Source organism: Piliocolobus tephrosceles, chromosome 21 (assembly GCF_002776525.5).
Source record: "Piliocolobus tephrosceles isolate RC106 chromosome 21, ASM277652v3, whole genome shotgun sequence".
NCBI lineage: Eukaryota > Metazoa > Chordata > Mammalia > Primates > Cercopithecidae > Piliocolobus > Piliocolobus tephrosceles.
Genome location: NC_045454.1, coordinates 206,800 through 219,371, shown reverse-complemented (window position 1 = coordinate 219,371; position 12,572 = coordinate 206,800). Strand labels below are relative to the sequence as shown.

Here is a 12,572-nt window from a genome sequence, read left to right as displayed (position 1 = left end):
GAACATGCAGCTCCGAATACTGGGGTTCCCACCAGCCTGGGAGCCCTGGGAGGGCAGGGCTCAGGGCTGACTCATCTGTGTGCCCAGCTTCTGCCAGCACAGGGCCTGGCCCTCAGGAGACCTCACAGGATGTGGCTGAAAGGACCTGAATGCACCCCCAGCTGGGGCCACATTCCTGTCCCAACACGCCAGTGCCCCACCCTCTGCCTCGGTTGCCCAGGAGACCCAGCTGTCTCCTTCCTGTCCTGCTGAGCTGAGGCCACCGGGAGACAGATTTACACAAGTCCACATGGGGGTGAGGGGCTTTGGAGGCTCAAACGACTGTGGGTGCTGGGTTTGGGGAGCGCAGCCCAGCCAGGGGGATCAGGGGAGGCTTCTGGGGTGAGAGGCCAATGAGCTGAGTGTAAGCTTCATTCCTGGAGGCTTCCCGGGACCCGTCCTGGTTTCCCCACTGACCTCCACCCAGTGCCTTCCCATCTGTGAGTCTTTTTGTCCATCTGGAAAATAATTCCCCCTCCTTCCTTCCATGGTTTGTTTTCAGGGACCAGGGAGGTCAGGGGAGCACAGCGCTTAGCACTGAGCCCGGCGCGGTGCTGATGTCACCTTCGCGTGACATCCAGAGGCACGGCCGAAAGCACACACGCTGGTCCCTGTGTCTCCAACGCCCAGCGCGCCAGTCGTTCTGGGGTTGGGGGTGCTGCTTACCCGCCTAACTTGTAGTTGCCGACCCCTCCCACCCAGGCCCGGATGAAGGTTGGGTCCGCCAGGAGGGAGACCGGGGTCACGGAGCCTCCAGGGAAGTAGGCGCCCACTGGGCAGAGAATGACGAACAGGAGCGCGCTCGTGGGCTGGGCGACACCCAGCGAGGGCTGCGAAGGGCAGAGGGGCAGTGTCAGGAGTCCAGGTCCCCAGTCCCTTCCCCTCCCTTGACCCAGGCCTCCAGGACCTCACCCCTGCCCTGCAGAATCCCACCGCGCAGCCCAGTTCCCCAGCCCTGGAGTTGGACCCACCTCGTTCCCAATGAACACAGGCCGCACATAGAGGCTGGTGCCGGCGGCATCGGGGACCCAGGCCTTGTCCACCTCGATGAGCCGGCGGATGCACTCCAGCAACTCCAGCTTGTCGAAACTCTGGGCGGGATTCTGAATGAGTCAAGGGGCCTTGCTGTCCCGGCCCCAGCCCTCCTCCCCATCCCGGCGGGCCAGGACCCCTCACCGGCAGGCACAGGCGCAGGGCTGAGCGCAGCATCCGGTCCATGTTGAGCCAGGGACGGAAGAGGCGCACCTGCTGGTCTTTGCCTTTGAACGCCTTCATGCCCTCAAACAGCTGCGGGGACACGCGGGCGGGAGGCTCGGAGACTTCTCCAGACAGTCATGAGAGACAGTGAGAGACACCAAGACAGAGAGACAGATACACAAAGACACAGACAACTGAAAGCTGGAGGCCAAGAGGAGAGCGTCGGGGAGATTTAGCAGCTGGGTCACAGAAATGAGAAAAAAAGAGAGACAGATATAGACAGAGAGACAAACAGGTGGAGACACACGGAGACTCAAGAAAGCAAAGGACACGACTCGGCTCAGTGGCTCATGCCTGTAATCCCAGCACTTTGGGAGGCCGAGGCAAGAGGATCACTTGAGTGCAGGAGTTTGTGACCAGCCCAGGCATTAGAGCAAGACCCCATCTCCACAAAAAGTATGAAAATCAGCCAGGTGCGGGTACTTGGAAGGTGGTGAGAGGATCACTTGAGCCTGGGGGTTCGAGACTGCAGTGAGCCGTGATCGTGCCACTGCACTCCAGTCTGGGACCTAGTTTTTTTCTGGAGACTCTGTCCCTGATCACTACCCCATGGTTCCAGGCTTGCTTGTTCAGCGTCTGCTCTACTGCACAGTGGAAGAGCCTTAGGGCAGAGATTGCTCTTGACACTTTACCAGACAGCCTCTCCTGCAGTGCCCTGCACCAGGGTAGGTAGTGCTTGCCACAGAGTGGGTTTTTTTTTGTTTGTGTGGTTTTTGTTTTTGTTTGTTTGTTTGTTTTTTTTTTTGGAGACAGTGTCTCACTCTGTCGCCCAGGGTGGAGTGCAGTGGCCTGATCTCGGCTCATTGCAAGCTCCGCCTCCCAGATCCAAGTGATTCTCATGCCTCGGCCTCCTGGGTAGCTAGGATTACAGGCACTCGCCACCACACCCAGCTAATTTTTGTATTTTTAGTTGATCCACCCGCCTCGGCCTCCCAAAGTGCTAGGATTACAGGTGTGAGCCACTGCGCCCAGCCAGACATTTTTTGCTTTTTTTTTTTTCCCATAGTGGGTTTTTGATGAATGAATAGATAAATGGATGAAGAATGGAAGACAAGCAAAACTAGCTATGATATTTTGGGGGGATAAAAACCACCACCATAAAAATGAGGGGCAAGAGGGGGCAGGGAGTAGCCCTATCAGGTAGTAAAACAGATTATAAATCTACAATACTTAAAACAGAGTGACACTGCTATATGAGTAAACAGACTGAACAATGGAATAGATAACCAAATATTCACCTAAAGAAAAACTACATTCAATCTCGATTTCACACCTCACACCAGAAGAAATTCCAGATGCATTAAAAGTCTAAAACCATAAAAGCTGTAGAAGGAAACAAAAAGTAACTGTTTTATATCTTGGATTGGGAATTTTATTTTTTATTTTATTTGAGATGGAGTCTCACTCTGTTGCCCAGGCTGAAGTACAGTGGCTCTATCTTGGCTCAGCGATTCTCTTGCCTCAGCCTCCCGAGTAGCTGGGATTACAAGTGCCTACAACCATGCCTGGCTAATTGTGTTTTTGGTAGAGACGGGGTTTCGCCATGTTGGCCAGGCTGGTCTTGAACTCCTGACCTCAGGTGATCCTGCCTTGGCCTCCCAAAGTGCTGGGATTACAGGCATGAGCCACCGCAACTGGCCATGTTTTTTTTTTTTTTTTTTTTTCCAATTTCTTGTACACATGGGGCCTCACTATGTTGGTCAGGCTGGTCTTGAACTCCTGAGCTCAAGCAATTGCCCTGCCTCTTCTTCCCAGCCCCAGTTGAATTTTTAAAAACCTAACCTGATAGAAAAATCAGCCTAGCAAATGGACAGTTCACACAAAAGGAAATACAGGTGGCCCTTAAGCTCGTGAGAAGATAGTCAATTTCATTCAGCGTTAGGGAGAAAAATGCAAATTAAAATTACTTTGAGATACCTTTAAAACCATATGGGAGATTGGAAAAGATCTAAAACTTGGACAAGGGTTGTCCAAGGTGTGGAAACAAGCTCTGCTGGTGGGTGTGGAAACTGACACGCCCTGTAGATGTAGATGTGGATATGGTAATAGCTATCAAGATTACAAGCTTACATATTCTTTGACCTATAGTTCCCGAAATTGAGCAGAGAGATACACTTGTACTTAAAGCGGTGACTAAAGAAGTGACATGTGTACGGGATTCCTTCTTTTTTCTTTGAAATGGAATCTCGCTCTGCCACCCAGGCTGGAGTGCAGTGGCGCAATCTCGGCTCACTGCAACCTCTGCCTCCTGGGTTCAAGCAATTCTCCTGCCTCTGCCTCAGCCTCCCGAGTACCAGGGATTACAGGCACCCACCACCACACCCAGCTAATTTTTGTATATTAGTAGAGATGAGGTTTCACCATGTTGGCAAAGCTGGTCTTAAACTCCTGATCTCAGGTGATCCATCCCCCTCGGCCTCCCAAAGTGCTGGGATTACACAGGAACCACCACCCCGGCCTTGTACTAGATTCTTTATTGCAACATTGTTTATAATAGACAGAAAACAACCTCAGTGTCCAACAATAGGGGATTGCCTAATGAGGTGCATTGTTAGGATGACACAGCATGAGGCCACAAGAAAAAGCTCTTTAAGCTTTAAGGTATAGAGAAGAATTTCCAGGCCCAGTATGATGGCTCATACCTGTAACCCCAGCACTGGGAGGCTGAGGTGGGAGAATTGCTTGAAGCCAGGAGTTCGAGACTAGCCTGGGCAACAAAGTGAGATGCTGTCTCTGCACAAGATTTAAAAATTAACTGGGCAAGGTGGTGTGTGCCTGTAGTCCTAGCCACTTGGGAGGCTGAGGCAGGAGGATCACTTGAGCCTAGGAGGCGGAGGTTGCAGTGAGTTGTCACCATGCCACTGCATTCCAGCCTGGGCAACAGAGCAAGACACCATCTCAAAAACAAAACAAAACCCAGGTAAACAGAGGCCAGATAAAGTGGCTCATGCCTGTAATCCCAGGACTTTGGGAGGCTGAAGCAGGAGGATCACTTGAGCCTAGAAATCTGAGATCACCCTGGGCAACATAACAAGACCCATCTCTAAAAAAAATTAAAAATAAAAATAAAAATAAAATTAGCCGGGCGGGCATGGTAGTGCACACCTGTGGTCCCAGCTACTCGGAAGGCTGATGCAGGTGGATCGCTGGAGCCTGGGAGGTCAAGGCTGCAGTGAGCCAAGATCATGCCACTGCACTCCAGCCTGGGCTACAGAGCAAGACCCTGTCTCAAAAAAAGTCATGACAACAACAAAAATGCAGGTGGCCAGGCTTGGTGGCTCAAGCCTGTAATCCTAGTACCTTGGGAGGCCAAAGCGGGTGGATCACTTGAGCTCAGGAGTTCAAGACCAGCCTGGGCAAAATGGTGAAATCCCATCTCTATTATTTAAAAATAATAAATACAGGTAGACAAAGACAGAAAGCAGACTAATGGTTGTCAGGGGCTGGGGTGAGGGACAGTGGATACCGATTAATGGGTATGGGGGATTAAAGAGTTTTGAACCTATATGGTGGTGATGGTTGTATAACATTGCCTGCCTTGGGGCCGGGCGCGGTGGCTCAAGCCTGTAATCCCAGCACTTTGGGAGGCCGAGACGGGCGGATCACGAGGTCAGGAGATCGAGACCATCCTGACTAACACGGTGAAACCTTGTCTCTACTAAAAATACAAAAACTAGCCGGGCGAGGTGGCGGGCGCCTGTAGTCCCAGCTACTGGGGGGGCCGAGGCAGGAGAATGGCGTAAATCCAGGAGGCGGAGCTTGCAGTGAGCTGAGCTCCGGCCACTGCACTCCAGCCCGGGACAGAGCGAGACTCCGCCTCAAAAAAAAAACAAAAACAAAAACAAACAAACAAACAAACAAAAAAACATTGCCTGCCACTGAATTATGGGCTTTAAAATGGTTGGAGGCCAGGCGCGGTGGCTCATGCCGGTAATCCCAGCCTTTTGGGAGGATGAGGTGGGTGGATCATCTGAGGTAAGAAGTTTGAGACCAGCCTGGCCAACATGGTGAAACCATGTCTCTACTAAATATACAAAAATTAACCAGGCATAGTGGTGCACGCCTATAATCCCAGCTACTCGGGAGGCTGAGGCAAGAGAATCACTTGAAGCTGGGAGGTGAAGGTTGCAGTGAGCGAGATTGCATCATTGCACTCCAGCCTGGAGGACAGAGTGAGAGACTCTGTCTCTAAATAAATAAATAAATAAATAAATAAATAAGAAAAAACAAAAATAAAAAGTAATACACGTGGTTGGCCTGCAATCCACACATGCTCCGGAGTGAGGGTGACACGGGGATGGCATTGTCCTACTCCCTCAGCCGCCCCCCTCTGCCTTCTGGACCCACGGGGTCACAGCAGCACGTTCTGTCTGCCAGGGCCGCAGGCTTCCTCTGCGCTCACTCAACTGCAGAAAAAGTACTGGGTCCCCAGCCAGAGGACAACTGCTGTGCTGGGCTGAAGGGAGAAGTGTGTGGTGGTCTCTAAGTAACCAGCTTCCTGGAGGCTCAGCAGGCGTAATCCTGCCCATCCCGCTTACGTCCTGGCAGAAGTGTCTGGCTGTGATTGAAGGTGTGTGTGCTCTGTACAGAATCGACTGGTGTTGCATAGATGTCCACAGTGGGAGGGGACAGGGGAAAAAAACAAAACCTTAAAATTCTGGAAAGGAAGGAAGAAAGGAAAAAATGGAGGGAGGGAGGGAAAGGAAAGAAAGGAAAGGAACGGAGTAGAAGTCTTAATGCCACAAAACCATGCCCTGGAGGACCCAAATCAGCCAAATTGCTAACCAGTTACTGGAGCTGCAAGATGCTCATTTAAATCTTGTCTCAACCAGTTTCCTCATGAAGACTTTGCTTTCAGCCACAGCTCTAAGTCCTAAAACCAAATGCCTCCTGGATCTCTCTCCTGGAAACTTTACAGGTCTCTCCGGCTCGCCAGGTACCACAGAGCTGCTCCTCCTCCTGGGTTCCCATGTGGGGACAGGCCCAGGGTCCACCCGGTCACCAGCCCAGCCTCCTCGCCTGTAACTCATGTCCTCCACAAGGCCTGAGAGGGCTCTCACTATACCTAGACGTGGCCCTGCCCCTACCTTCCTCAGAGCCCTCGATGGCTCCCAGCACCCTTGGACAAGACCCCAGCCCCTCGGCTCCTCCATGGCCCTGACATTTGCAGCCTCCTCCACCACGATCCAACACCGCAATTTCCCCCAAATATACCACGCTCTGTTCCCATTTGGGGTTTGGACTGGCTGTCCCCTCTTCTGCCATCCCCCCCAACTGCCCCCTTCCCGCCGTCTCCCCCTAGCTGTCCCCTCTCCTGCCATCCCTTCCCTGGCTGTCCCTCTCCCGCCATCCCTCCCCTGGCTGTCCCCTCTCCTGCCATCCCTCTGGCTGTCCCTCTCCTGCCATCACCCCCGACTGTGCCCTCCCCCACCATCCCCCCCCATCCCCTCTCCGGCCATCATCCCAGCTGTCCCTCTCCTGCCACGCCCCCTGGCTGTCCCCTCTCCCACCATTCCCCCGGCTCTCCCCTCTCCTACCATCACCCCGGCTGTCACCTCTCCCGCCATCCCCCTCAAGCTCCCCTTTATGCCAGAAGAAGCCATGCTTTCCTTCAAGTGAGGCAGGGTCTCTACTGGCCTCCCCAGGGCCTCCATCAGAGCACAGATCATACTGAGTTATGCCCACAGCATGGGGTTTTCCAAGTGAAGGAATGGGGTCTGCTCATCTCGGGGAACCCAGCATCACCGAGCATGGGCCTGGAGAATGGAAGGCCTCAGAAAACGAATGATGAATGCACAGAAAGGAGAAACACACAACAAACAAACCAAGGGAGGTGCACCTGACAAGAGACACAGCAAGGAGATGCAGACAGGGATGGGGAGAGAGGCCGGCCACCATGCCACCTGCAGAGAGTAGTGGAGGCTGGAGGAGGCTGGGTGCAGCGTGAGGTTCTGGAAGGGCTGGATTCGGGGCTGGCCCCAGCCCTTGTCATTCCATTCCACCAGCAGCATGTGGTCGGTGAATGTCTTCCCAAACACCAGGGGCTCGCCGGGGCTGGGCTTCTTATGAGGCTTCTGTGTCATTTCCAGCTGCAGGTCTGCAGCCTGAGGAAAGACAGGGGTGTCCTAGAATCTGGCCACAACCTCCAAGCTGAAAAACTACAACTCCCATGAAGCCCTGGGCCTCAGACCCACAGAGAAGAAGGACCCGTCACCCTGGAGTATTCTGGGACATGCAGTGTCATCCCTTTTCCACGGCCCAATGGCAGGGCTATTAGGTTACCCACTGCCATCTCTGGGCTGTGGACCTTTTGGAGATGCCCAAAACCAGCTGCCAGCCCCCTCCTCTCTCAGAGCCAAGCATCGAGTTCCCTCCTTTCACCTTGAAATTGGAGAAGGCATATCTTCTGGGACCACACAGAAGCCAAGGGGCAGAGAGAAGCTTTCGTGCCCAGATCTGGGTAGAGAAAGAAGTGAGAGAGAGGGTGAATGGGGCGCAGCAGGGGCCCTGGTAGCCCGCTCGCCACCTCCTGCACTTGGAGGTCCTGCTGGCCTGCCTGTTCTGTCCCAGTCTCAGTCCATTCTAGACAGGGGCAGGTGGTCCTGAAGGAGGCCAAGTCCTCTCCCTGCCTTGACGAGGGCTCCCTAGAAAGAGCTGAGTCAAGGCCGGGTGCGGTGGCTCACACCTGTAATCCCAGCACTTTGGGAGGCCGAGGCGGGCAGATCACGAGGTCAGGAGATCGAGACCATCCTGGCTAACACAGTAAAACCTCGTCTCTACTAAAAATACAAAAAAATTAGCCAGGCGTGGTGGCAGGCGCCTGTAGTCCCAGCTACTCAGGAGACTGAGGCCAGAGAATGGCGTGAACCCAGGAGGCGGAGCTTGCAGTGAGCCGACAGCACACCACTGCACTACAGCCTGGGTGACAGAGCAAGACTCTGTCCCCCCCAAAAAAAAAAAAAAAAGAGCTGAGTCAGCTCCGGCCCCCTCCTCGATGCTGGGGCAAAGTCAAACGCAAGCGCCTCCCACCCCAGAGACCTTTGGTCCCAGCCTGGAGATCAGCTCAGACAAGACGACGACCAGGGAAGGCACACAGGTAAGTGAAGGCCTCCGGGGACCCAAGTGCTGATGGGCCTTAGAAGACCAAGGGACCAACAGGTCCTGCTCCCCCAGGCCCGCCTCCCTTAGACCTAAGTAAGAGTCCAGACTCTAGCTGCCTCTGCCCTCAGACCCGAAGACTGGGCCCCCAGCCCCTCCGCCCTCAGACCCAGGAGTCCAGGGCCCCAGCCCCTCCTCCCTCAGACCCAGGAGTCCAGGCCCCCAGCCCCTCCTCCCTCAGACCCAGGAGTCCAGACCCCCAGCCCCTCCTCCCTCAGACCCAGGAGTCCAGGTGCTGATTCTCTGAAGGTATTCGATCAACTGGGCTCTGATTACCTGAAGCCCAAACCCCACGCCTTGGACAGCACTTTGGCAGTGACTCCAATTCCTTTCAGCCCCGGCCCCTCTCTGGTGACCTCTGAACCACACAATGCCCTTTTCCCCAGCCTTGTGGGGAGGCAGTTGGGGCGTGAGGTTGAGGGAGACAGAGTGGCCTGACCTGTCCTGCCCTGTAAGCTGGGTGAGTTGGCACTGATTCTGGAGGATGGACGTGAATGGCCGTGGTTACTGGTCGCTAGGTGAGTCGCTGGGAGATGGGGCTGCAGCGTGGTCTTGCTGGTGTGGGGCTCCAGGGATTCCGGGGTGATCAGTGTGTGGGGCCCCGGATTGCCTCTGGGTGGCGACATCTGGACTGCTCAGCCTTGCAGCCATGCTTCTGCCCAGAGGGATAGGACACCCACAGTATGAGAGAGACAGACACAGTGACACAGCCAGCCTGTGGGCAGGAGAGTTGCCCTCAGAGCGAAGATGAAAAAGAGAGAATAAGAGAGGGAAGAGGAAGGATGAGAAAAAGAGACACAGAAAGGGGGGCACAAACAAACAAACAAAACAAATAAAACAAACTGACGCCAAGAGATGCCAAAATAGATCTAATCATAGAAAGAGGCCATGCGGGCCGGGCGCAGTGGCTCACGCCCGTAATCCCAGCGCTTTGGGAGGCCGAGACGGGCGGAGCACAAGGTCAGGAGATCAAGACCATCCTGGCTGGCACAGTGAAACCCCATCTCTACTAAAAATACAAAAAATTAGCCGGGTGTAGTGGCGGGCGCCTATAGTCCCAGCTACTCTGGAGGCTGAAGCAGGAGAATGGCGTGAACCTGGGAGGCGGAGCTTGCAGTGAGCAGAGATCACACCACTGCACTCCAGCCTGGGTGACAGAGCAAGGCTCCACCTCAAATAAAAAAAGAAAGAAAGAAAGAGGCCACGTGCAGTGGCTCGCGCCTATAATCCCAGCACTGTGGGAGGCCGAGGTGGGAGGATGGCTTGAGGCCAGGTGTTCAAGAACAGCCTGGGTAACACAGGGAGATCCTGTCTCTACAGAAAATACAAGTTAGCTGGGCGTGGTGGCGGGCGCCTGTAATCCCAGCAACTTGAGAGGCTGAGGCAGGAGAATTGCTTAAACTCGGGAGGCGGAGGTTGCAGTGAGCCGAGATGGTACCACTGCACTCCAGCCTGGGCGATAGAGCAAGACTCTGTCTCAATAAAGGAAAGGGAAAGGAAAAGGGAAAGAAGGCAGCTGGGCTCGGTAGCTCATGCCTGTAATCCCAGCACTTTGGGAGACAGAGGTGGGAGGATTGCTTGAGGCCAGGAGTTCAAGGTCAGCCTGGGCAACATAGCAAGACCCCATCTCTACAAACAATTTAAAAATTAGCCAGGTATGGTGGCACACACCTGTAGTTCCAGTTACTCAGGAGGCTAAGGTGGGAGGATCACTTGAGCCAAGTAGGTCAAGGCTGTGGTGAGCTATGATCACACTGCTACACTCCAACATGGGTGATAGAGTGTCTCTCTAAAAAAACAAAAAAGATCAGCGTGGTGGGTCACGCCTGTAATCTAAGGCAGGTGGCTTGCTTGAGCCCAGCTACTCAGGAGGCTGAGGCATGAGAGTCGCTTGAACCCATGAGACAGAGGTTACAGTGAGCAGAGATCACGCCACTGCCCTCCATCCTGGGCAACAGAGCAAGACTCAGTCAAAAAGAAAAGACAAAGAAATAAAGTAGGTTTGGGGGTGCACAGAGCAGATTTTTATAATGTGACAGAACCTCCATTATATCCCATACAGCCCAGGAGTATGACCATTAAAGACCAGGAGAGACCCCATCATAGCGCAGTCTGCCCTTGTCACAGCCCACACATGACCCCATCATGTCTGGAACTGCCCCCTTTATAGCCCAGGACTCTCCCATCACAGACCAGGGCCATTCTGTGATAGCCCAAGATGCTCCACATCACAAGCCCAGATTGTGCCTGTAACTTATCAGAACTGGTTCCCAGCAGAGCCAAGTACTGTCCCAAACAGCTCAGGAATGTCCCCCTCCAAAGCCCAGCACTTTTCCCCATTATAACCAGCATTGCCTCTGTCAAATACCAGGGCTTATTTCCTATTCACCAGGTCTGAAATTAAAAAAACAAACAAACCAAAAAACCATTGTTGTCCTTTTCAATCCCCAGGACCATCCCTATGTTGCTGTCTAGGCCAGTACCTTCGAGACTGTCCCTACCATGGTCCAGCAGTGTTCCCTCCACACCCCGGGACTGTCCTCATCACAGCTGAGGACTCAGCCCAACTATCTCCATTACAGGATATCTCTGTCTTTATCAGAGCCTAGGAATGTCCCATGAGTTCAGGGCTATCCTATGACACCAGAACTGTGCCATGATGAGACGGTCCACATCAGGCCCAAGTGTACCCGTCAAAGCCCAGTACTGTCCCACCCACAGTCCAGGAGTGTCACCACTAAAGCCCAGATTGCCCACATACCCCAGGCATCCCGGGACTATCCCTATCAGTCACTAAGAGCCGAAGACAGTAAAATTCTAACCTGACATTCATCAGCTAGGATAACAGACTCAAATCAAGTCAGGTGTAAAGTTAACAGAGACAGTCCTCCCAAGGTTACACCACAGCTGTGAAGGCTTGTAACAACCCGGTTCTTTGGCTGTTTCCTTCCTCACTGAGAAAACTTGTTTTCTGAAATCATAGACTCTGGGAAACGCTGCTGCTGTTTGACATCGCACAGTCAGAAGGGATGGTCTCAGCTAGCCTGCAGCATCTATATCACTTTCACCATGAGACGCTGCCTCGATTTCCAATCCAGGTGCAGAGCTTCAGACAGGAGTTTGGGATCACAACAATCCCCATCTCCATTTTTTTCAACTTTCATTCCAAGAAAATAGGACCTTAGGTCCAATTCCCACAGCTGGGACTTGAGGTTCAACTCTGTGCTCACCTGCCCCCGGCCCTCGAGGTCTGGGCCCCTTTATTCCAGCGCCCCCACAAGCTGATGCCCCACCGCACCCCAGGGCTCCACTCCCCAAATCACAACCTCCCCACCCCCACGCCTCCCTCATTACAGGGTGCCCCTCCATGTTTCCCATTTTTTTAAATCTCCCCACCAATTACTTGCCCCACTTCATCCGCGTCTACCCGCTCCCCCTCGCCCCATTAAAACCTGGTGCTCCTTTCCAAGGGGCGCCAGCCTCTTCCGCGCCCCACAGCGGAACCCCAGGGCGGGAGGAGCGGCGCCGAGCCGGACCGGCCGCAGGCCAGTGATCCTCCCGGAAGTGCCCTTCTCCCGAGGGTTCCCCAGACCCCGGCGCGGGGCTGCGAACCCACCTGCCCCAGAGCGGCTGCGGCCATGATCCGTGCGGCGCGTAACTGTGCCCGCCCAGGGCGCGGCCCCGAGGAGAGACGTTCCGGCCACGCCCCGCTCACGCCTCCTCCTGGGGGAAGGCGTCAGCCCAGCGCCCCAAGCCTCCCCAGCTCCAGGGCGCCGGAAGGGAGCCGAACCCTGCTGAGGGGCCCAGGCGCTGGTGTGGAGGCAGGTCTTGGAATACGGTCCCGGCCAGGCGAGGTGGCCCAGGTCTGTAATCTCAGCACCTTGGGAGGCCGAGCGGGCGGATCACCTGAAGTCAGGAGTTAGAGACCAGCCTGGTCCAACATGGTCAAACCCCGTCTCTACTAAAAATACAAAAAATTGGCCCCATCCCTACCAAAAATACAAAAAATTAGCCGGGCGTGGTGGCGCACGCCTGTAATCTCAGGTACTCGGGAAGCTGAGGCAGGATTCTCTTGAATCCAAGAGGCAGAGGTTGCAGTGAGCCGAGATGGCGCCACT

General features: G+C 54.3%; 1 protein-coding gene across 1 annotated transcript in view; it reads right to left on the bottom strand.

Moving 5' to 3' along the window:
• Positions 1–12,284, bottom strand: part of LOC111556090 (branched-chain-amino-acid aminotransferase, mitochondrial) — a 19,324-nt gene extending 7,040 nt beyond the window's left edge. The window contains exons 1-6 of the mRNA XM_026452117.1: positions 12,071–12,284; positions 7,678–7,752; positions 7,200–7,400; positions 1,216–1,326; positions 1,011–1,130; positions 705–869 (exon numbers count right to left, since the gene is read on the bottom strand). Coding sequence (XP_026307902.1) covers positions 705–869; positions 1,011–1,130; positions 1,216–1,326; positions 7,200–7,400; positions 7,678–7,752; positions 12,071–12,094 — 696 coding nt within the window. The 5' untranslated portion in view covers positions 12,095–12,284. The remainder of the gene's footprint in view (positions 1–704; positions 870–1,010; positions 1,131–1,215; positions 1,327–7,199; positions 7,401–7,677; positions 7,753–12,070) is intronic.
• Between the last annotated feature and the right edge of the window lie 288 nt (positions 12,285–12,572).